Raw genomic sequence first — 25108 nt, 5'->3', positions numbered from 1 at the left:
AAAGAGTGGCTATTTCCAAGGCAGCCCACCCCACATGTGGGAGGCATGCGAGGAGGAAAAAGAACTGGACGGGAACCGTAGGTAGAGGGTTGAAGTGGAGCTTCCCTGTGCTAAGTCATGTCCTCTTGCATCTGCCCAGAACATCCCTATGAGGTGGTGATATCAGCATTTTATGCGGGAGAAATCAGGTCCAGAGAAGTTCAGTGAAGAGCTGAGGTAGCAGCGTAATGTCTCAGGACAGCCGACTTCTGGAGGGGGCTGGACGATGCTGTGGGTAACTGGATTAATGAATTGCTAACATGACTAAACTCAGCACTGTTGGATGACTGGCTAGACTGCATCCCTGAGAGAGCTTTCTAGTGGTATGTTGTAACACATGGACCTCCGCTCTGTTTTATTCAGTATCAACAGTGGATTGAATGAAGATACAGGATGCACGGTTATCAACTGGTATGGAGGTAAAGTTGTAACAGAGAACAACTGTACTAAATAGCAGAACTGGAAATCAAAAACCCTCAAAAAGATCAAATTCAGCTAAGGAAAGAAGTCTTACATGTGGGTACCAATGACCAACTTTACAGGTAGGTACAGGACAAGGCGATGGCCGAGCTTACGAAACAGACCTGAGGGGTTGTTGTACTTGAAACTTACATCCGTATGTTGGTGACGTGGCTACCTGCAGGGCTAGGCTGAATCAAGGGAAATACAAGGATAGAGAAGATGTTGCCCTGCTGCCCTTCCTGGCTCTGGGTGCCCTCCTCATGGATGCACTGCTCGCTAAGAGATGGGGCCTGGCTTCCACAGGACAGGCGTTACAGCATCCTCCTGGAGTCCGTGTAAGTCCTGCCCATTCCCAGCTGTGCTGTCGTGACCTCTTGCAGTTGGAAAGCAGAGTTTTATTCACATAAACAGGATCCTTGCAAACGCACCGCCCACCTCTAAGTCCTCTTCCACCCCGTCTCTGTTCCTTGCATGGAGGAGAAAAGTTGAGTGGGATGCTAAGAAGGGGCCAGGGGAGGCGAGGCCGAGGGGAGAAAGAGAGGGAAAGAAAGAAAGAAATACACATGGATATGCACATGTGTGTGCGCACCTGCGGGTGGGGGAGGTCAGCTGACAGACTTGCAAGGCTCACGCCACAGTGACAAGTGGATATTGTCCCCCTGCCCTCATGCTGTGCCCTGTGGCCACCCTAGACTGAATAAGCACAACGTCAGTAAAATGGTTATATTAAAATACCAACTTCACCAGGTTGATGAGAAGACTGAATGAGATAACAAACGCAAAAACACCTGGCCCTGCATCTGACAGTTACAGGTACAACAGGTGTTTCTTCTCAACCAAAGATGCCTCTTACAAGTAGAAACAAAGTGAAAAGAAAATGAGATCAATGAATGGCAGGTCACTAGTTTCAAGTGAAAGGCTTAGTCACACATTACCCTTCCTCCTCAGCAAATGACCTCGTGAACCTGGGGAAACTGGCCAACTTCTTATAGGAAGAGAAGTGATAAAGTGGGGGTAAAGCGAACCAAAGACATAGAAAAGTGCTGCCTGTTGGATTCCAGCTGTTGGGAAGCTGGACCACCCAACAATCTGTAGAGGCACCAACGTGTGCATTTGAGTGATTCCTGTCATCAGTGTCTGGCAGTCTGAGGGCAGGACTTCAGAATGTGGATGCAGCTCTTGCTCTGAGGTCAGGGCTCTGCAGTGACCGTCAGAGCATCCACAGTGCACAAGCAGGTGGGCTTGTGAGCGTGATAACAGAAAGGAGTCGCCCAGGCAACGGGGGCAGAAGAGAAACCTTGTCTCTCCTGTCTACAGCCTCTTCAATGCACCCCTGCCAGAGTAATCTTCCCAAAGCACCAACTTTATTTCATGGTGAACCTGCTTAAAAACCACACTGGGTCCTAGTGCTTAGAAAAATCTTAAACTCCTTGGCTGGAGATTCCAGGCCCTCCATAATCTTGTTTTGCTTATTTATAACTCAGTCATTTCCACGCCCATGCTCCCGAGACCAGACTAATTTCAAAGCTGGTCCCTAAAATTTGATTCCTTTTTTAATCGTAGTATTTTGCTAATGCTTCTCCACTACCCCTTCCCCACTAGCACATTCTTCTCCCTCCCCTCTGTTCAATTCCTGTGGAAGCCCACGTGGTATTCTGCAACTGCTACAGCACTCAATTACCATCTAGTGAAACAAAGACAACCAACGACAAAACCTGTTCATTCCGGGCCCTTAGCACTGACCCTCATTCTGAATTAGTTTTATACTGTGAACCAATAAACAGATTAGGACCATGCCCTCTAATCCTGTGTGTACCGCCCCCTACCCCCTGCAATGTGCCTAGTACAGCCCTTGGACATAGTGGTAGCTCAACAGTTAAATGAAGGTAAATGAAGTTACCTGGCAAATTCAGCAAGAAAAAAAAAAAGAAAATCACTTAAGCCAGTTATTCGACTGAACTGACCAAGAAATGAAGTCAAAGTAATTGATCTGGTGGTCCCAACAGACAAAGTCTAATTCTGCATGTAGTTATCTTGAAAGTCAAAAGTGTACTGGGTGTGTGATATATTTTAATGTGGAATTCTAACTGAAAAGGAAGGATCATACTATCAGAGGCATGAAATTAGAGGGGATGTCTGCCTTATTCTGGAATCTGTATGTAAACAGAGAACTCACTCTTTTCACCTGATCCTGCTTATCTGGCTGTTATGCAGATCATTTGTTACATAGGTTTATAGGGTGGGTCTCTGTTTCAGTCTTTATTCTGAAAAATATGATATGACACACTCTCAGTTTTACTCAGCATTTCAGTATACACATTCAATATGAAATACCAGAGATGATAGATATTATAAATAAAAACCATGAATAGAAAATAGTCCACTCAGGCCAAGCTCAATCCTTACTTGACTGCTCATTAAATCCTGTTCTAACCCTTACTCCATGGCAGTAAAAGCTTTTTAAAACTTACATGTAAGACCACCTCAGTTAAATGTCACTGTCTACAACTGTCAGACTTCACCCATCTGTCAAATTATGGAACGCCATAAGGGAATATTTGGAGTGGGGGGAACCCAACTTTCATAGAATAACCTGCAAATCATAGTCAACACGATTATGGACCGAGTGCGTGTGTCTCCCTAAAATTCATATGTTGAAGCCCTAAGCCTCAATGTGATGGTATATGGAGACAGGCCTCTAGGAGATAATTAGAGTTAGATAAGGGCACGAAGGTGGGGCCCTTGTGATGGGATTAGTGCCCTTATGAGAGAAACCAGAGAGCTTGCTCCACCTCTCTCTTCAAATCTTGGTCACAAAGAAGTCATGTCAGGACACAGCAAGACGGCAGAGCCTACAAGTCAGGAGAACAGACCTCAGAATGAGGTCTTACCAGCACCTTGACCTTGAACTTCCCAGCTTCCAGAACTGTGAAAAATAAATGGCTGTTGTTTAAGTAGCCCAGTCTGTGGTGCTTTGTTATGGCAGCCCAAGTGAACTAAGACAAACAGTAACGGAACATTGAAAACACTCCCCATCTAAAACAAAGACTAAAATTATTCTGAAAATACATAATTATGTATCATCTGGGAATTCCATTCTACCCCTCCCTGGTAAAATGGGTGTGTTAACAATTGTCTTTAATGAACAATTGTCTTTAATGTAATAGGGAATCAGCAATTCCTCTTTGTCATGTGGGACCTAAATCTGATAAGTCACAGGTGGCATTAATTTCCTAAACTCAAAGGTGGCAATTCCGCCAAGTGCATATCTTTTAGACCTATTTCCTATATATTGTATACATTTACAATGAATAAAATCTATGCCAACATGATTTAGTTAAATGGTTTCCTCCAATTATAAACTTTCTATTAAAAATAAATGTCATGTGAATAGGAAAAATAATTTAAATATTGAAGCCTAAAGCACCTTAGTGTTTGTATGATGTAATCTTTACTCTCTGGCTCTCAAATCTAAAAATTATGATTGAGATCTGAGTTAAAATGTCAATTCTTTTTTCTCCAACTCTATTTTATATTGTCCAGAAAGAGTCTTTCCAACATAAAAGGCTTATCTATGTTATCAGAGCATGTGTGGTTTCCAATGACTGTGTGTTTCTCCCTTAAAGTCTGGCAACTGTGAATATTACAGAAAAGCAACGGACTCTGTGTAGTTCATCCACATCCCTCAGTCACAGCAGTATGAGGTGAGAGTCTGGCACCTTCAGCAGCTTGGCCGGCCCTGCTCTGCTGTTCTCTTTCAGAGTAAAGGTCTGCAACATGAACTAGGAAAATGGAATCAGAATCACAGACCACAACACATACAAAAGCACAAGGATTCTTCTGTACTTTTACATAAAAAAAAAAAGTAGGATTTTCTACTGCTTCTAACATTTTATCCATATGTCCATAACCATGCTGATCTAAAAAACCATGGATTTTTAAAAAAGATAATACTGCGTACATTTCTATTATTTTCACAATCAGCTGGGGATGACTTAACCTATGATTTCAACGAAGTGCAGCCTTCCATTTTCAATTAAACAGTCCATCATGAATAAACAGCCCATAAGCATTAACTTAAAAATTCCTCACGTAAAATTCTACCTGTGGATCTCGCGTTATATAAAGGGTGACATAACCATGCACTACGGAAGCAGCAAAATGGGAGTCGGCAGACCTAAGTGATAGTCTTAGCTCTCACAGGACTAGTGTAACCTCAGACAAGTTGTTTAATCTCTACAACTTATTTTTACTTAACAGCATATTAAGGGCACTGGCTTGCCTGCTGTTGAAGAAGATTTTTGTCTCTAAAATTCTAGGACTTTATTAAATGTTTATTGCAAATAACAATGCAAATCATATAACAGGTCTTTGAATACATAAGAATAAACACATAGCATCGAAACATGGCCCAAGCTGTCAAGGAGTTTACTGATATTTAAATGGGCTTCTAATTTCCAGAAGGCACAAAATTCTTGATGAGAATGATTTCATTAGATAGATTTTAAAAATCTGAAAATTCTGAGTTGACCTCTTTTAGGTCCTTTTCATAGGTTGTTCTGAATTTAGTACTCTGTTGGTCTTTAATTCTCTGGGTATAAGATTTCAAATGCAAGATGGCACAGGGGTGGGAGCGTGGCTTTTGGTGTCAGTGAGACCTGGGTTTGAACCTCACCTTTTCCTGGACAAGAGAAAGCACCTGTCTCAGATTCGTTTTATAATCTTTTAGAGTCATTTTTACACTCTTTTAATAAAGAAAAAGGTAAAACCAATCCTCTCTTTGAACCCAATTCTATTCCCCAGAGATAAAGAGTAAGGCAATTATGTTCAAGTTTTTGATTGGAGCATCCCAGGGTTTAATTTCTGCAAGAAGTTAATAAATAAAATTCGCTAAAAACAATGTTCAGTTTCACGTCCCTACGTGTGTAGCTGCCCCTCAGCCTCTTTGGGGCGTGCCTGGGCTTTCCCCGTCTGTCCTTTTGCATGTCGTAGTTATTCTTCCCCACCTCTCCTCACAATCATTCAAAGGACAGATTCAGATGAAATTCTTCCTTGGGTACTGTCTGGGTAGCCCGTGATTCGTCTGCCATGCTCTGAATGTACTCTCCTTCTTTGCTTCCTGTAAGGCTGCAAGTCACGTGAAGGGTCTTTGTTTCATGAAAGTTTGTCACTACATATAGTACCTAACACTGTCCCTTCCACATATTAGCTACTCAACAGATGCTTGCTTAGTTAATAAATGTAGTTTAAAATTGGGCAAAATGTTTGAAAACACTGGAAAACAGCTGGTTTTATTTTGATTCCAAAGATGTAAAATTCTAAGCCATATTTCTAAAATAAAAGCATTATTGGGCTTCCCTGGTGGCGCAGTGGTTGAGAGTCCGCCTGCCGATGCAGGGGACGCGGGTTCGTGCCCCGGTCCGGGAAGATCCCACATGCCGCGGAGCGGCTGGGCCCGTGAGCCGTGGCCGCTGAGCCTGCGCGTCCGGAGCCTGTGCTCCGCAACGGGAGAGGCCGCAGCGGTGAGAGGCCCGCGTACCGCAAAAAAAAAAAACAAACAAAAAACACATTATTAATTCTGGGAAAATGCTCTATTAGTCTTGAGCCATATACAGTTTTTCAGGAGGCCTCTCACGAGTCATCTCTGACAGAGGATGTCAACACAGGGGAGAGAAGGAAAGAGAGAAACTCTGCTATCACATGTATTCCTCAGAACTAGATAGCAACCTGAGCGAGCTGCCCTGCCTTGAACCCCCTCCTTCATAAACTCACAAGAACTGAAATAAAGAAGGAAACGCTGCTTATGTTTTTTCCTTTTTAAAAAGCACAAGCCTAACATAAAAGCTTCTCCATAAAGCAAGCTTAAGATCACAGTCAGCAGCAAGGCGGCCAAGCGGTGTTATCGTGTGCACAGAGAAGCAGGCACAGAAGGGCGGCCCCACAGGCACCGCGAGGGCAAGATGCACAGTCACCCTGCTGCTCTATCTCGCCCCATCTCAGTCCTTCTGCAGCCTGTACCAAGTGTGTCGTGGATGTAACAGGTCATTTTCAATCTAAATCTTGTTATACATTAATAAGCAAACACTTTCTTGCTTATTATACAATTTATCATGATGAAAATTACACTGGACTCCTTAAGGCTACACGCTGATACATTCATTTATTCAGAGCTCTGTGTAGAGAGTTATACTAATCTTCATGACAGAAAAGGATGTAATTTTAAGATTTAAATTACCTACTGAAACCTAAAGTATTGGTGTCTGTGGACATACTCCATGTAGATAAAACACAGCACATCTTTATGTCTGCTGATATAAGCTTCATGTGAACTTATTTAAACACAAAATAAAACAAAATATTAGATGGTTAGTCTAAAATAGAAACCCATTACTTCTCCCAGGCAACAAAACAAGACTGCGTACTATTGAAATTGTTTTTGATCAGATTTGAAAACAGGCTATAAAATTAGGTCAAAGTCAAATTCTGGACAATCAAAAATATTAAAGGCTTCTCAAGGTAACCAGGAGAGCTGAGGTAAAAGAAGCCACTCTGTTGACTCCTTGGAGGGTGTCCATGGCAGCTGCACCCAAGGAGAGGGTAAAAGGTTGAAAATATGTTCCAGGCTTTGCACAAAGGCCAGCTGCCTCTTACGACTGCTGCCAACTCATGGGCTCACATTCCCTCCTAATCCTTTAAGTCAGTCGAGAACCTTCAGGCCACCTGTATCCATCCAGAAACTATCCTGATTGTCACTATGTGGAAGTGTTTATTCTAGAAACGGGCATCTCTTCCATCTGTTGAACACTAGGACAATGACAATGGCATCACCATCCATACCCCCCCCCCCAATATAGGGAACATCCATTCAATCTCTTAACATGTGCTAAGTGCTCTTCTAAGCACCTGGCAAATATAAACTCACTTAACATCAATCTTATGAAGTAGGTCCCACCCCCCCCCCCCCAATATAGGGAACATCCATTCAATCTCTTAACATGTGCTAAGTGCTCTTCTAAGCACCTGGCAAATATAAACTCACTTAACATCAATCTTATGAAGTAGGTATTTAATTACCCCCAACTTGTAAATGGAACTGAGGTGAGAGGTGAAGTAATTTACTGAAGGGTATGTGGCTAGGGAGACACAGAGGTGAAGTTTAGGAAGTGTGGCAGCATGAAGCAGGTGAACGGGGAGGACAGCTGCTTAGGTTTGAAATGAATACCCTTCCCCTACCAGTCAATCTTGGGACTTTGGGCTGGGGATGCCCAATCTGTGGACAAAGTCACAGCAGTCCAGTCTAGCCTTCAGTTGGTTCGCTGGTCTCCACTTCTGAGCATAGAGCAGCCAGCAGAAAGATGACAGGCCCAAAGCACGCTAGAATATAAGGCAACTGCGGGATATGAGAGAGGCAACCATGAAGAAAAGGGCAGAGAACTCTAGTTTTTTAAAAGGTTAGCAATGATAAGCATGAAATGCCATTCACTGAAAAAATCAAAGAGGTGATAACACTTACAGGCAGACCTCAAAGATACTGTAGGTTTGGTTCCAGAGCAATGCAATAAAGCGAGTATCACAATAAAGCAATGCACACGAATTTTTTAGCTTCCCAGTAAACATATAAAAAGTATGTTTATACTATACTGTAGTCTATTAAGTGTGCAATATCATTAAGTATTTTTACAATGTACATACCTTAATTAAAAAATACTTTATTGCTAAAAAAGTCACAATAATTACAAAAATAACATCAAAGATCACTGACTACAGACAACCATAACAAATATAGTAATAAAAATGTTTGAAATATTGCTAGAATTACAAAAATGAGACACAGAGTCATGAATGAGCAAATGCTGTTGGAAAAATGGTGCCAACAGACTTGCTCAATGCAGGGTTACCATAAACCTTTGGTTTGTAAAAAAAAAAACCCACAGCATCCGTGAAATGCAATAAAGTGAAGGACAGTAAAATGAGGTCTGCCTGTACATTAAGAGAGGCATCATGGGACAGTTCAAGAATTCCTCCCACTAGGAATTCACCCTCACTAGGATGACTATACTAAAAAAGCAACAACAAAACCAGAAGATAAGTGTTGGCGAGGATGCAAAGACAATTCCTACATTGCTGGTAGGAATATAAAATGGTGCAGCTGCTATGGAAAACAGTTTGGTGGTTCCTCAGTAGGCTAAACACAGAATTACCACATGACCCAGCAATTCCACTTTTAGGTATCTACCTAAGAGATGAAAACTAGGTGTTCAAACAAAGTGGAAACAACCCACATGTCCATCAACAGATGAATAGGTAAATAAAATGAATGGAATATTGTTCAACTATAAAGAGAAACAAAGTACTGAAAAATGCTGCAACATGAATGAACCTTGGAATCATTATGCTAAGTGAAAGAAGTCAGACACAAAAGGCCACATACTGTATAATTCCATTTACATGAAATATTCAGAATAGGCAAATTCACAGAGACAGAAAGCAGATTATTGATTGTCAGGGGACAGTGGGAGGGGAGAATGGAAAGGGACTGCTCAATGGGTATGGAGTTTGCATTTGGGGTGACTGCTACTGGGAACTAGGTAGTGGTGATGGCTGCATAACTGTGAATGCAGAGAATGTTGCTGAATTGTATCCTTTAAGAGGGTTACAGTAGTAAATTTCCTGTTAGATGTGTATTATACCATCAAAACAAAACAAAACAAAACAAAACAAAGAAGACTCCCTCCAGGAATCAGGAGGCTGGGTTCTCAAGTCAACACTAACCTCTATCACCAGCCCCAGTTTCATTTTAGGAACTGCCTTGGGTCTTCTTATTCCTCTACTCTCATCCCTGCCTCCCTGGACCACTGCAACCTCCTTATGGCTGATCCTCTGCTGTGTGCAAATGAAACCTCAATAAAGTTGGTTTAAAAATTAACATGAGTGCAAAGGAGTAATTCCCCAAACTGGCCAGGTATCGTATCAGTAAAACATTTTTGAGCAACTATATATATCATTTTCCTTATATGTGATATGTTTATATTATTATTAGCTGATAATATCTCAAGGCACAATAAACATATATTTAAAACTATGCCACGGATAAATCATTCATTGGCTCAAAGCTAAATCCCAATTGTGGTAAAATGACAGAAACATATCTCCCTTTCATCGTCTATTTCCAAAATTTCATATATTGAGATATTTGTCTATTTTTTCTCCATATGCAATTTATAAAGAGTGATCAATGACTTCTACTAAAACAAAACAAAACAAAACCAATAAAAGCCAAATGAACTGAAATGGAGCGTGTACTTGGCAAGTTGTTTCTCGGCATCAGCACAAAGTTCAAGAAGCCCCATCAGGACAGCAGACACATCCATGTAAGGCTCCCAAACTGTGAAACCACGTCCGATCAGATCAATGGCTGTTCTTCGGATCGTACTGTGTGGAGGAAGTTTGGGGCTTGGTGGCTGCAGCAGAAGAAACGTCAGTGCCTTACCTAAAATTACAAAATACAAAGCAGAGCAATAAAGTAATTTTACTTTTGTGATGTCTTCTTTGAAGCATATTTTCAAAATATAAACCACTTTGGATTTACTTTAACTGACAAGAGGTTTTGAATAGTAAGACTATAAAAAGATCTGAAGTTTACAGTTTGTTTAGCCATGTACTTTAAAGAGACAAGTTAGGCTACAATATTCTATACCATACTCTAAAGTGTTGTAATTACCTAATAACTATATTTAAATAAGTATTTATAATTTCAAAACATAATAGTGATTCTAAACTTCCAAACAATGTTTCTCCCTACTCAGCATTCTGCAAAATGAAGAGGCTTCCAAATAATGTAAGATGGTATTTCTTCATCTTTCTTCTGCATCTAACAGAATTCATACGCGAAATGCTTCATCAATAACACTTCTCATCACAGGCAATGATTATCAACAGGGATGAGGGATGGAGAAGGTAGAATGTGTAGTTTTCAAAAGTCTCCACTCCACACCGCCACTGCCCCAGACAAGCATATTTGTTCCTCCACATTCTGGTGTACCAATAGCAGACAATGACGTCAAGTACGTGGCAAATTCTTCACATAAGTTTGTTACGCAATTTTAAAAATAGCTCAATATTACTTCTAAATCTGATGAAATGATCTAGATTTTAATTAATATGTATTCCTTTATGTTGAAGCTCAAGCTAACCATTTGTATACTTAAGCCAATGGTCATTAAGCTACAAAAGCTCATCTACTTCCAAAGGCATTTTGACATTAAAAAAACACAAAACACCAGGGATTGTCAAGAACAAACTGCAACTTAGAAGAGGGTTTTTTGTTTGTTTGTTTTTTGAGGGGAAGAAACAAAACAGTTTATAAATCATATCACTGTATAACATACTAGTTAAAGGGAACAGAGGCTTCAGATTCAAGACAGAGTATTAACTGATTTTATAACTTACTAGGGGGCAGGCTTAGGAAGACACTCAGTGAGCCTCAGCTTCCTTGTCTGTAAAATGGGGATAATAATAGCTATCACTCATGAAGGGCCAGAGTGTTAAATGAATTAAACAATGAAGTGTACTGCCAAGTGCCCTCACTGGTGTGTGTTCAGTGAAGGGCAGTCAGGGCTCATTCTGAATAACATGTTGAACTTGTCTGTTTTTAAAATTAAGAACATGGCATGTAAGCTTTAATTTAATTCACTCAACAAATAAAAGCATTTACTCATTGGCTATGCTATAGCCAACTGTTAAATGAGAATGGATTGAAATGGAGGTGAAGAGAAAGATATTGTAAAGCTGAGACAAGTCTGTGAACGCACTGTCTATACAGTGGTTCTGAATTTCTTCTCAGTCACAGAATCCTTAAAGATTCTAATAGAATGTTTTTAAAAGGTAAAAAAAAATAAAAAGAATCTGTTGAAAGCCACCAGTCCTTTCCTCAGGAAACTATATACACATACATATCCACCAAATTCTGCAGAAAGATTTCAAGGAGGCCACGGACCTTGGGTTAACAACTCCTGCCGTAAACGAAAAAGGTACACAGGTATGGAAAGCCTCCTTGAGAAAAACATGAAGAAATTCATACTTCATTCATACATGTATTTGAAAACTTTACTCTCATACTTAGCTATGTAAATATAATATGTAAAGCTCCCAGTTTTGTGGATCATAAAAATGTAAACCCCTTGAAAGAAAGAGATCCAATGCTCTATTTTCTGCCAGTACCTACGTGTCTCATCACAAGTTATCATTAAATATAAGCATTTTGGTGCATTTCCCTTCTCCTCAGCAACTCTGTTAGCTCCTTGAGGGTAGGAAGTATGTTTCATATAACTCTGCATCTCCCAAACCATCAAGCACTATGCTTTGCACACATTATGGACCTAAAATGGATGACAGACCTGCCTTTACTGCACGTACACTTCTAACGCAGCTCCTGGCCCCAGTTTGCCAGAATGATATTTCAAACTGTCAAGAATATCTACCACTTTCTTGTTATTCTTGACATCTAGGAAGTTGTATGACTCCATATAATATAGGTGCTCTGCAATATGGGCCAAGGTGATGAAAAAGCTAAAATTAAGACAATGATAGCACTTCTCTATTAACAGAAAAAAAATCTCGCGATGGAATTTTATGAATTTTAAGTTTTATCTCTCAGAACTTTTCTTAAACTTTAGGTACCCAATAAAGGTTGCATTTTAATCTCTTCAAGATGGAATCTAATTTTGTACAAAGGCACATACTTACTTATTTTGTGTAAGTGCCCCACTACTGCACAATTGGGGAATATTGCCTCACTGAGTAACCAAGGTGGAGAACGATGCTACCACCTGCCATCATGATTGAGTCCTTGGTAAAAGACTCTCCTGGTGGCAGTATTAAGAAGTTCAACAAATTGGCCTAATGTTCACTCAAGACTATCCACAATTTGGTCCCAAACTTTCCATCCAAAGATTCATTGAGGAACTGTCTATAGAGTATTGTTATATTGATATTATACTAAATGCTGGGGAAACACAAGTGAACAATACTCAGTTCTTTCCCTCAGGAAAATTCACTGTAGCTCAGGATATAGGTGAGCAAACAGGTAATTTGAATATATTATGAGGAATGTTAGAACATTTATAAGCACAAAGTATCAAGATAGAACCTAAAAGGGGCGCTTAACCCAATCTTAGGGATATAAGAAGGCTTCCAGGAAAAGGTGGCCTCTATACAAAAACCTAAAGACTAAGTAAAACTTTGTCACTCACAGGAGAGGAGTATGGAAAGAAAACATTCTAGGCAGAGAGAATAGCATGTCTAAAGACCATCAGATGAGAGAGAACACGACCAGACCAACGGATTACACATAGTTCAATGTGGCTGGAAAGTTCATCGGTGGAAAGAGAAGAGGCTGGGGCGATCGACAAGAGGGAAGAGGACAAGGTGGATGCAATATAACAGTGAGACACGCGACAGCACAGGTTATTAGAGCCTGATCACAAAGGGCCTTATACGCCATGCTAAGAGTTTGTTCATTCTGGTGACAACGGGGAAAAATTGGAAAGTTTTAAGCAAATGAGGGGTTTGATTAGATTTTCATTTTAGAAAGATCAACATTTAGGCTGTCATGATTAGAAAGGGGCAAGACCAACGGGACCTTCAAGGTGGAGGAGTTAAGATGTGTAGATCACCTTCCTTCCCACAAATACATCAGAAATACATCTACACGTGGAACAACTCCTACAGAACACCTACTGGACGCTGGCAGAAGACCTCAGACCTCCCAAAAGGCAAGAAACTGCCCACGTACCTGGGTAGGGGCAAAAGAAAAAAGAAAAAACAGAGAGAAAAGAATAGGGACGGGACCTGCACCTCTGGGACGGAGCTGTGAAGGAGCAAAACTTTCTACACACTAGGAAGCCCCTTCACTGGCGGAGACGGGCAGTGGGCGGCGGGGGGTGGGGAGCTTCGGAGTCACGGGGGAGAGCGCAGCCACAGGGGTGCGGAGGGCAGAGCGGGGAGATTCCCGCACAGAGGATCGGGGCCGACCGGCACTCACCAGCCCGAGAGGCTTGTCTGCTCACCCGCCGGGGCGGGTGGAGGCCGGGAGCTGAGGCTCGGGCTTTGGAGGTTGGATCCCGGGGAGAGGACTGGGGTTGGCTGCGTGAACACAGCCTGAAGGGGGCTAGTGCACCACAGCTAGCCGGGAGGGAGTCCGGGAAAAGGTCTGGACCTGCCAAAGAGGCAAGAAACCATTGTTTCAGGGTGCGCAAGAGGGGGGATTCAGAGCACCGCCTAAATGAGTTCCAGAGACGGGCGCGAGCTGCGGCTACCAGCGCAGACCCCAGAGACGGGCATGAAACGCTAAGGCTGCTGCTGCAGCCACCAAGAAGCCTGTGTGCAAGCACTATCCACACCTCCCCTCCCGGGAGGCTGTGCAGCCTGCCACTGCCAGGGTCCCATGAGCCAGGGACAACATCCCCGGGAGAACACACGGCGCACCTCGGGCTGTTGCAACTTTTTGCTGGCTGCTGCCGCCGCAGGCTCACCCCGCATTCCATACACCTTCCGCCCCCCGCCCTCCCAACCACGGCCTGAGTGAGCCACAGCCCACTAATAAGCTGCCACTCTAACCGCATCCTGTCTGGGAGGGGAACAGATGCCAGAGGGTGACCTACATACAGATGTGAGGCCAAACCCAAAGCTGAACCCCAGGAGCTGTGCAAACAAGGAAGAGAAAGGGAAATCTCTCCCAGCAGGATCAGGAGCAGTGTATTAAATCTCCACAATCAACTTGATGTACCCTGCACCTGTGGAATACCTGAATAGACAATAAGTCATCCCCAAATTGTGGCAGTAGACTTTGGGAGCAATTGTAGGCTTGGGGTTTGCTGTGACTGATTTGTTTCTGATTTTTATGTTTATCTTAGTTTAATCTTTAGCACTTGTTATCATTGGTGGATTTGTTTATTGGTTTGGTTGCTCTCTTCTTTTTTTACAATTATTATTATTTTTCATTTTAATAATTTTTATATTAAAAACTTAAAAAAACTTTATTATTATTCTTTTTCTTTCCTTTTTCCTTGCTTTTCTTCTGAGTTGTGTGGTTGACAGGATCTTGGTGCTCAGGCCTGAGACTCTGAGATGGGAAAGTCGAGTTCAGAACATTGGACCAACAGAGACCTCCCAGTCCCACGTAATATCAATTGGTGAGAGCTCTCCCAGAGATCTCTGTCTCAAAGTTAAGACCCAGCTCCACCCAACGGCCAGCAAAATCCAGTGCCAGATGCCCCATGCCAAACAACTAGCAAGAGAGAAACACAACCCCACCCATTAGCAGACAGGCTGCCTAAAATCATACAAGGTTCACAGACATCCCCAAACACACCACCAGATGTGGCCCTGACCATCAGAAAAAAAAGATCCAGCCCCACCGACCAGAACACAGGAACCAGTCCCCTCCATCAGGAAGCCTGCACAAGCCACTGAAACAACCTCACCCACTGGGGGCAGACACCAAAAACAATGGGAACTACAAACGTGCAGCCTGCGAAAAGGAGACCCCAAACACAGTAAGTTAAGCAAAATGATAAGACAGAGAAATATGCAGCAGATGAAGGAGCAAGGTAAAAACGCACCAGACCTAACAAATGAAGAGGAAATAGGCAGTCTACCTGAAAAAGAATTCAGAGTAATGGTAGTAAAGATGATCCAAAATCTTGGAAATAGAATGGACAAAATACAAGAAACGTTTAACAAGGACCTAGAAGAACTAAAGAGGAAACAAGCAATGATGAATAACACAATAAATGAAATGAAAAATTCTCTAGAAGGAATCAATAGCAGAATAACTGAGGCAGAAGAATGGATAAGTGATCTGGAAGATAAAATAGTGGAAATAACTACCACAGAGCAGAATAAAGAAAAAAGAGTGAAAATAATTGAGGACAGTCTCAGAGACCTCTGTGACAACATTAAACACACCAACAATCAAATCACAGGGGTCCCAGGAGAAGAAGGGAAAAAGAAAGGGACTGAGAAAATATCTGAAGAGATTATAGTTGAAAACTTCCCTAACATGGGAAAGGAAATAGTCAAGTCCAGGAAGCACAGAGAGTCCCATACAGGATAAAACCAAGGAGAAACATGCCAAGACACATATTAATCAAACTATCAAAAATTAAATACAAAGAACAAAAATTAAAAGCAGCAAGGGAAAAGCAACAGATAACATACAAGGGAATCCCCATAAGGTTAACAGCTGATCTTTCAGCAGAAACTCTGCAAGCCAGAAGGGAGCGGCAGGACATATTTAAAGTGATGAAAGGGAAAAACCTACAACCAAGATTACTCTACCCAGCAAGGATCTCATTCAAATTCAACAGAGAAATTAAAACATTTACAGACAAGCAAAAGTTAAGAGAATCCAGCACCACAAAACCAGCTCTACAATAAATGCTTAAGGACCTTCTGTAGGCAGGAAAACAAGAGAAGAAAAAGACTTACAATAACAAACCCAAAACAATTAAGAAAATGGTAATAGAAACATACATATCGATAACTACCTTAAATGTAAATGGATTAAATGCTCCAACCAAAAGACACAGACCAGCTGAATGGATGCAAAAACAAGACCCATACTTATGCTGTCTACAAGAGACCCAATTCAGACCTAGGGACACATACAGACTGAAAGGGAGGGGATGGAAAAAGATATTCCATGCAAATGGAAATCAAAAGAAAGCTGCAGCAGCAATTCTCATATCAGACAAAATAGACTTTAAAATAAAGACCATTACAAGAGATAAAGATGGACACTACATAATGATCAAGGGATCCATCCAAGAAGAAGATATAACAATTGTAAATATTTATGCACCCACCATAGGAACACCTCAATACATAAGGCAAATGCTAACAGCCATAAAAGGGGAAATCGACAGTAACACAATCATAGTAGGGGACTTTAACACCCCACTTTCACCAATGGCCAGATCATCCAAAATGAAAATAAATAAGAAAACAAAAGCTTTAAATGACACATTAAACAAGATGGACCTAATTGATATTCTTGGACATTCCATCTAAAAACAGCAGATTACACTTTCTTCTAAAATGCTCATGGAACATTCTCTAGGATAAATCATATCCTGGGTTACAAATCAAGCCTTGGTAAATTTAAGAAAATTGAAATCGTATCAAGTACCTTTTCCAACCACAACGCTATGAGACTAGATACCAATTACAGGAAAAAAACTAAAAAATACAAACACATGGAGGCTAAACAATACACTACTAAATAACCAAGAGGTCACTGAAGAAACCAAAGAGGAAGTCAAAAAATACCTAGAAACAAATGACAATGAAAACAGGACGACCCCAAACCTATGGGATGCAGCAAAAGCTGTTCTAAGAGGGAAGTTTATAGCAATACTACCCTACCTCAAGAAACAAGAAATATCTCAAATAAACAACCTAACCTTACACCTAAAGCAATTAGAGTAATAAGGGAAAAAAAACCCCAAAATTAGCAGAAGGAAAGAATTCATAACGATCATATCAGAAATAAATGAAAAAGAAATGAAGGAACTGATACCAAAGATCAATAAAACTGAAAGCTGGTTCTTTAAGAAGATAAACAAAATTGAAAAACCATTAGCCAGACTCATCAAGAAAAAAGGGAGAAGACTCAAATCAACAGAATTAGAGATGATAAAGGAAGAGTAACACCTGACACTTCAAAACTACAAAGGATCATGAGAGATTACTATAAGCAACTATATGCCAATAAAATGGACAGCCTGGAAGAAATGGAAAAATTCTTAGAAAAGCACAACCTTCCAAGACTGAATCAGGAAGAAATATAAAATACAAACAGACCAATCACAAGCACTGAAATTGAGACTGTGATTCAAAATCTTCCAACAAACAAAAGCCCAGGACCAGATGTCTCCACAGGCGAATTCTATCAAACATTTAGAGAAGAGCTAACACCTATCCTTCTCTAACTCTTCCAAAATATAGCAGAGGGAGGAACACTCCCAAACACATTCTAAGAGGCCACCATCACCCTGATACCAAAGCCAGACAAATTTGCCACAAAAAAGAAAACTACAGGCCAATATCTCTGATGAACATAGATGCAAAAGTCCTCAACAAAATACTAGCAAACAGAATCCAACAGCACATTAAAAGGAGCATACACCATGATCAAGTGGGGTTTATACTAGGAATGCAAGGATTCTTAAATATACAGAAACAAACCAATGTGATAAACCATATTAAGAAACTGAAGGATAAAGACCATATGATCATCTCAATACATGCAGAAAAAGCTTCTGACCAAATTCAACACCGATTTATGATAAAAACAAGCCAGAAAGGAAGCACAGAGAGGGAACTTACCTCAACATAATAAAGGCCCTATATAGCAAACCCACAGCCAACATCATTCTCAATGGTGAAAAACTGAAACCATTTCCTCTAAGTACAGGAACAAGACAAGGATGGCCACTCTCACCACTATTATTCAACATCACTTTGGAAGTTTAGCCACAGCAATCAGAGAAGAAAAGGAAATAAAAGGAATCCAAATTGGAAAAGAAGAAGTAAAGCTGTCACTGTCTTCAGATGACATGATACTATCCACAGAGAATCCTAAAGATGCAACCAGAAAACTACTAGAGCTAATCAATGAATTTGGTAAAGCAGCAGGATACAAAATGAATGTACAGAAATCTCTTGCATTCCTATACACTAATGATGAAAATTTGAAAGAGAAATTAAGGAAACACTCCCATTTACCATTGCAACAAAAAGAACAAAATACCTAGGAATAAACCTACCTAAGGAGACAAAAGACCTCTATGCAGAAATAGAAGACACTGATGAAAGAAATTAAAGATGATACAAACAGATGGAGAGATATACCATGTTCTTGGATTGGAAGAATCAACATTGTGAAAATGACTCTACTACCCAAAGCAATCTACAGATTCAATGCAATCCCTATCAAAGTAACAACAGCATTTTTCACAGAACTAGAACACAAAGTTTCACAATTTGTATGGAAACACAAAAGACCCCAAATAGCCAAAGAAATCTTGAGGAAGAAAAACAGAGCTGGAGGAATCAGGCTCCCTGACTTCAGTCTATACTACAAAGCTACAGTAATCAAGACAGTATGGTACTGGCACAAAAACAGAAATATAGATCAATGGAACAGCAATAAACCCATGCACCTATGGTCACCTTATCTTTGATAAAGGAGGCAAGAATATATAATGGAGAAAAGACAGCCTCTTCATTAAGTGGTGCTGGGAAAACTGGACAGCTACATGTAAAAGAATGAAATTAGAATACTGAATACCACACACAAAAATAAACTCAAAATGAATTAAACAAGACCTAAATTTAAGGCCAGACACTGTAAAACTCTTAGAGGAAAACACAGGAAGAACACACTTTGACATAAGTCACAGCAAGATCCTTTTTGACCCATCTCCTAGAGAACTGGAAATAAAAACAAAAATAAACAAATGGGACCTAAAGAAACTTCAAAGATTTTGCACAGCAAAGGAAACCAGAAACGAGACGAAAAGACAACCCTCAGAATGGGAGAAAATATTTGCAAACAAAGCAACTGACAAAGGATTAATCTCCAAAATTTACAAGCAGCTCATGCAGCTCAATATCAAAAAAACAACAACCCAATCTAAAAATGGGCAGAAGATCTAAATAGACATTTCTCCAAAGAAGATATACAGATTGCCAACAAACACATGATAAAATGCGCAACATCACTAATTATGAGAGAAATGCAAATCAAAACTACGATGAGGTATCACCTCACACCGGTCAGAATAGCCATCATCAAAAAATCTACAAATAATAAATGCTGGAGAGGGTGTGGAGAAAAGCGAACCCTCTTGCACTGTTGATGGGAATGTAAACTGATACAGCCAATATGGAGGTATGGAGGTTCGTCAAAAAACTAAAGATAGAAGTACCATGTGACCCAGCAATCCCACTAATGGGCATATACCCTGAGAAAACCATATTTCAAAAAGAGTCATGTACCACAATGTTCACTGCAACACTATTTACAATAGCCAGGACATGGAAGCAACCTAAGTGTCCACTGACAGAAGAATGGATAAAGAAGATATGGCACTTATATACAATGGAATATTACTCAGCCATAAAAAGAAACGAAATTGAGTTATTTGTAGTGAGGTGGAGGGACCTAGAGTCTGTCATACAGAGTGAAGTAAGTTAGAAAGAGAAAAACAAATACCGTATGCTAACACATATATATGGAATCTAAAAAAAAAAAAAAAGAAAGAAAAAAGAAAATGGTTCTGACGAACCTAGGGGCAGGACAGGAATACAGACGCATACATAGAGAATGGACTTGAGGACACAGAGAGAGACAAGGGTCAGCTGATACAAAGTGAGAGCGTGGCATGGACATATACACACTATCAAATGGAAAAGAGATAGCTAGTGGGAAGTGGCTGCATAGCACAGGGAGATCAGCTCGGTGCTTTGTGACCACCTAGAGGAGTGGGATAGGGAGGGTGGGAGGGAGACGCAAGAGGGAGGAGATATGGGGATATATGTATACATATAGCTGATTCACTTTGTTATAAAGCAGAAACTAACACACCATTGTAAAGCAATTATACTCCAATAAAGATGTTAAAAGTGGGGGGGCAAGACCTACTGCCTTGGAAATTCTGATCTACTTACCCCCAGCCAAATGGATTAATTAGAATCACAGAATATTTGAACTGAAAGGACTTTAGAAAACTATGATCTATTCCTGTTTTGTCTGATGTAACTGAGAATGATGGAAGGCAAGTGGTTAGCTGCAGGCCTCTGTAGCCCAGGCCATGGGTAATGTGACCAGAACACATCTCTGAACACAACTTACATCTTTATAACCATGTTTTATTCATGACACTCTACCAAAACAGAAGATTCAATAAATTATATGTTTTATCTTTTCTCACACAATGAGAAGGTCTCGATTACTGGTTCAATAGCTAAAAACAGCCATACCAAGATCCCTGTCTTTGTCTTGGCTCTATCTTAGTTGCATCCTGTCCACAAAATGGTTAATTGCACATCCAGCACTGCATCCACCTCCCCAACAGGAAGAGGTAGAAGGCTGAAGGGCATAAGGACATGTGGCAGTTAAGTCAAGCACCCTTGTAAAGTCTGATTAAATTTCATTGGCCAAAATTATATAATAATTCCCCTAGTTTCACAGAAGGGTGGGAAATGTAGTTTGTGATCTGACCACAATGCCATCTGCAACAATTCTGAGGTTTTGTTCACATGTAAAAGGAGAATGGTATGCGGTTGGTAGTTGGCAATTTCTGTGCCTTCCCTGCTTCCTTTAGAATGAAATTATTCTTTTTAATAGAAAAATTATTATCCATACATTTAACAAACAGCGATATAGCATCTTTAGCATTTATTCTATTGTCCAGAGCTAGTTTTATTTATTTTTATTTTATTTTATTACCTTTCCACATCTGCTAAATGAGTAAGTTCCCTGGGCCATATGAAATTTTTATTAAAAAACTTTTTTTTTTTGCATGAGGCTTAGCACAGTGCTTTATAGTTCAGTAAGTACTTAATACACAATTGTTGCTTTGACAAATACTGAAAATTACTTTACACTGAATGTGCCCAGAACAGCCAATAAAATTATGCACAGATCAGAAATTTCCAAGGGTCTGCTATAAACCTGTGCTGGTCTATGGCAAAGTTTCCATGGCTTTATGGTGAAATGGTAAAACACAAACAATGTAGTATGTCTTTTTCATGAAGCTAAATTTATTCAGTTTAAAGGAGTGCTTAGTCTAAGGTTATGTTCTTCCTACTTTTTTGGTGAATAAAAGGGTTTTTCTTTAATAAAATGATATAGTGGTATTTTTTTAGTATTTGCACTCAGCAAAATAAAACACAGCACTGCTAAATACTCCCAAATTTTATTTTTGGAAATTTTACTGGCCCATGATATTGGAAAGTTTGGAAACAGCTGCCATTTGTAGTAAGTTTACTGTCGTAAGGAACTGCGAGGGTACTTCCCCACTGTAAGAATCACAACTGGTAAGTCCTATTACTGGTCACTGGTTCTTTACTGAGAATGCCAAGAGGCTCCTAACTCAACTTGTTAACAGACAGAATTCAGCATTATTCAAGTCAATCTGTGACCATATTCAAGGCCCAGTTATCAGATGATTAGCCTTTCCTACCTGTAAGATGGGTAAGTAGTACAGACACTACGGCAGCTTTATAGTGAGGATTTAACGCGTAGCACCACCCACCCACCCCCATCACCCTGTATGTCTAGCCAAATGCGCAAATGAACTACCAAAATGCACAAAGGCTCAGAACTCTGGAAACAAATCAAATCAAAACAAAGCTCCTTAAAAAGCAGAAAGCACGAAAATCCAGAATTGGATAAATCACAATTAACTTAGACCCTCTAGCTGTTGAGAAAGTAATTCTGTTGTCCTGCAGTCAAGAGTAATAATAATAGCTCATATTTTAGTGCCGTTTTATTTCAAGCTTTTTTTTTTAAAGTGTCCCAACTTTAATCTTACCATTTTTTAAAAGTGCTACAAAGGTACAAAGCTGCAAGAAAATATTTACACTTTGCTGTAACAACAAAATGCTAAAAATGAGAAAAGGACTGACACAGAGATAGCAAAATAAAGCCTACGTAAGCTGTGGTTATAGTATTATACAATGGCTAACTTGTTGCTTTGGCAAGATGACTGTTGTCCCTTCATGAACTGACCAAGGAAAAATGTCAATGAAAAAAATTTTTACCCTATCTAGCTGGTTATGATGACCCACTCTTTTAAAAGATTAACATACAAGCCATAAAACACACACGCGCGCGCGCGCTGAGGCTATTACTTAGGAAATAATGAATTTGTTTCCTGGATCATTTTTGTATCCTTATCCCAAAGTGTAGTCTCACTTTATTAATGTACTCTACATTTAATAAGTGCCTATTATATGAAAGCACTTTATTAGCTACAAAGAACTATAGCTATATATTTCTATAAGAATCAGGTATCATTTTCAGCATTATTCGATAATAAATGATACTTTTATATTACTACTCCACTTTTTTCCCCACTTGAATTTCTAACGCAAAGGTAGAGACTGAACCCGACAGTACCTTGACTTCTCCACAGCACAATGAACAATGTTAGCACACTGTTCAAAGCACAGTGAAAAAAAAAAAAAAACAGAAGCCAGAATCAAACTATGTTTACCAAGAGAGAATGATATTTTCTTACTGGAATTATTACAAAACCAAAGCATTTCAGAGAATTTTCCAAGCGCCCTTAGAGATCATTGACAATTATTACTGTTGTCCTGCTAGTAGGCAATATATGTAACCATTTTCCTGGGCTTTGGTCCCTCTTAGGCCAGTCAACAGGCCTAGTTAAGAGTTAAGATAACCTGGTTCATCATACTTAAAAGAAAATCATGAGTAAAGAAATGGCCACTAACTATCCTTGGCTCTGAAGAGTAGAGAAGGAGAAAAAAAAAAAGGTCATATTAAAAAATGTACTAATTAATAGCTCAATTACAAGGAACTTCCTGTGGGAGAACATATTATATTTACTTTAAACCAAATGAATTTATGATGATTTATGCCACTACAATGAGTGCAAAATGAATTAATAATGATTGGCCACTTATTTCAAAGTGTAACCAACTGAATGAAGCCTTTTCCCACTTGCTAATGTCCATCAAAGAACAGGGATGGCAGAGTGCCATCTCGAATTCTATTCCTTTGCTTTAGATAGGTAACTGATTTGATTAAAAATAATTCCAATGCACTGTGCATTATTCACGGATATGGAATAATTAATAAACACTTCTATAACGAGATGCTTTATATTAATACAGTTATGAAAAACTACTTTTAAACTTTTTACATCCTGTACTGCATAAAAACTCATCATTTCATTTAATAAAAAGCATAAAGTAACTTTGTTAAATTAGGAAGTTAATTTAACAAAGATATTTTAAAATTCATTAATCTAATATCAGCTTAGTCAAAACAGTCCTAATTCAAAGAAAGTAGCTGTTTCTTGTCCTATAATCAGAAGAGTATAAAATCCAGTGCTGCTTGATTGAAAGTACATTTTTTTCTGTTCGACTGAGTTTCAAACTAAGTTGTGTCATACAGTGAAATTTAATCTCATTTTGCTCTTGGTACTTCGTGTATTTTGGGTGGCAGACTAAAATAAGAGTCTCACCTTCCCATAAACAAAAGGATATTACTTATTGCATATGGCCCTTTTCTGCTTGAAGGAAGGTAAAAAGTGCTGATGGTTTGACAATCTGGGGGTCAGCAATAAAGATGTAAAATAGTAGAAGCAGATGCTTATGATGTCAAAGAAGTAAAAAAACAAAAATCCATTAATCTATGGAATCTTTATGTGAATGATCTAAATAACTTCTATGTCTTGTTCCCAAAGACAAAGGTGGGAGGGTTGTGAAGCAAGAGACCACCAGGTTCAAGTTCTGGCTCTAGCACCTAATAGCTGGGTGATCCTTTCATTCATTATTTCCTGAGTGCCTGCTGTGGACAAGGCACTGTTCTAAGTGCGGGTCAACCAAGTCTGTACTCTCATGAAGCTCACACTCTAGTTGGGACAAAACAACCAAATGAACAAATAGATATGCTGAGTAGTACTAAGTCCTGTGAAGAAAAATAAAGCAGAGTAAGAGCCTAGAAAGTGACAGAGAGGGAAGGACTCTGCAAAAGGTGACAAACAATTACACAAATTATTTTTGTTTTCTGGGACAGTGATTTCTCATGACTACTGATAACAATTTGGTGTCCACGGAACACTCTATAGGTACAGAAAGGTGGAGGAAATAGATAGGAGTTTCTCTGGTTTATGTGACACGTATTTCTCACCATGTTCTATGCACAGCTTCTATCAGCCTTCTCTAGGCCTGATGACCTCCAGGAACCAACCAATCAGAGTGAATCTCTGGCCTTCTAAGCAGAGACTGGCCTTTTTCTAGAGATGAAACTCCCCTAACACTGCAGCCCCGGCTCACGTCTGATCTTAACCCTTTCTGGTCATCTGTACACCATTAAACATCGTGTGAGAGGGATCTGTCAATTAAGTGTATCACACAGTTCTGAAGATGCTGATGTGCCTCTACAAAGGAATCGACCTGCTACTTGATCAAAGACTCATGCTCACTTATTTTACCCATCTGTACCATTCTAGAGCTTCTAGAATTTAATTATTATTTAAAAATACATAAAATCAGAACAATGACATTCTCTGAGAAATACTATTAATGCTAATAAAAACTATGGCAAAAAAACCTGAAATGTTTCATGATAACTTCATAACTGCCTCCTCTTTTTAAATAATTCACACAGGCTAATTAAGTAACTCAGTGATTGTTACAAGATAAATCTCAAAGTAATTTTATAGGCATTCTAGTGGAGATTAAAATCATAGGAAAAATTACTTGATCTCTTTTCTAATAACCACAATAAAACCTTCAACTGGAACAAGAAGCTGCTGTACGTTAACCCTTTATAGATACACAGTCA

The 25108-nt window shown here is 39.7% G+C and overlaps 1 protein-coding gene across 2 annotated transcripts in view; it reads right to left on the bottom strand.

Moving 5' to 3' along the window:
• The window catches only part of WDR7 (WD repeat domain 7), a 353302-nt gene that overhangs the window by 108704 nt on the left and 219490 nt on the right, over positions 1-25108 (bottom strand). For both annotated transcript variants that reach the window (XM_007455287.1, XM_007455286.1), the window contains one exon: positions 9805-9991. In XM_007455287.1, the coding sequence (XP_007455349.1) occupies positions 9805-9991 (187 nt within the window). The remainder of the gene's footprint in view (positions 1-9804; positions 9992-25108) is intronic.

This window comes from Lipotes vexillifer, unplaced genomic scaffold (genome assembly GCF_000442215.2).
Source record: "Lipotes vexillifer unplaced genomic scaffold, Lipotes_vexillifer_v1.1 scaffold1399, whole genome shotgun sequence".
Lineage (NCBI taxonomy): Eukaryota > Metazoa > Chordata > Mammalia > Artiodactyla > Lipotidae > Lipotes > Lipotes vexillifer.
Note: the sequence above shows the minus strand (reverse complement) of the source record. Positions and strands in the feature narration are given on the sequence as shown.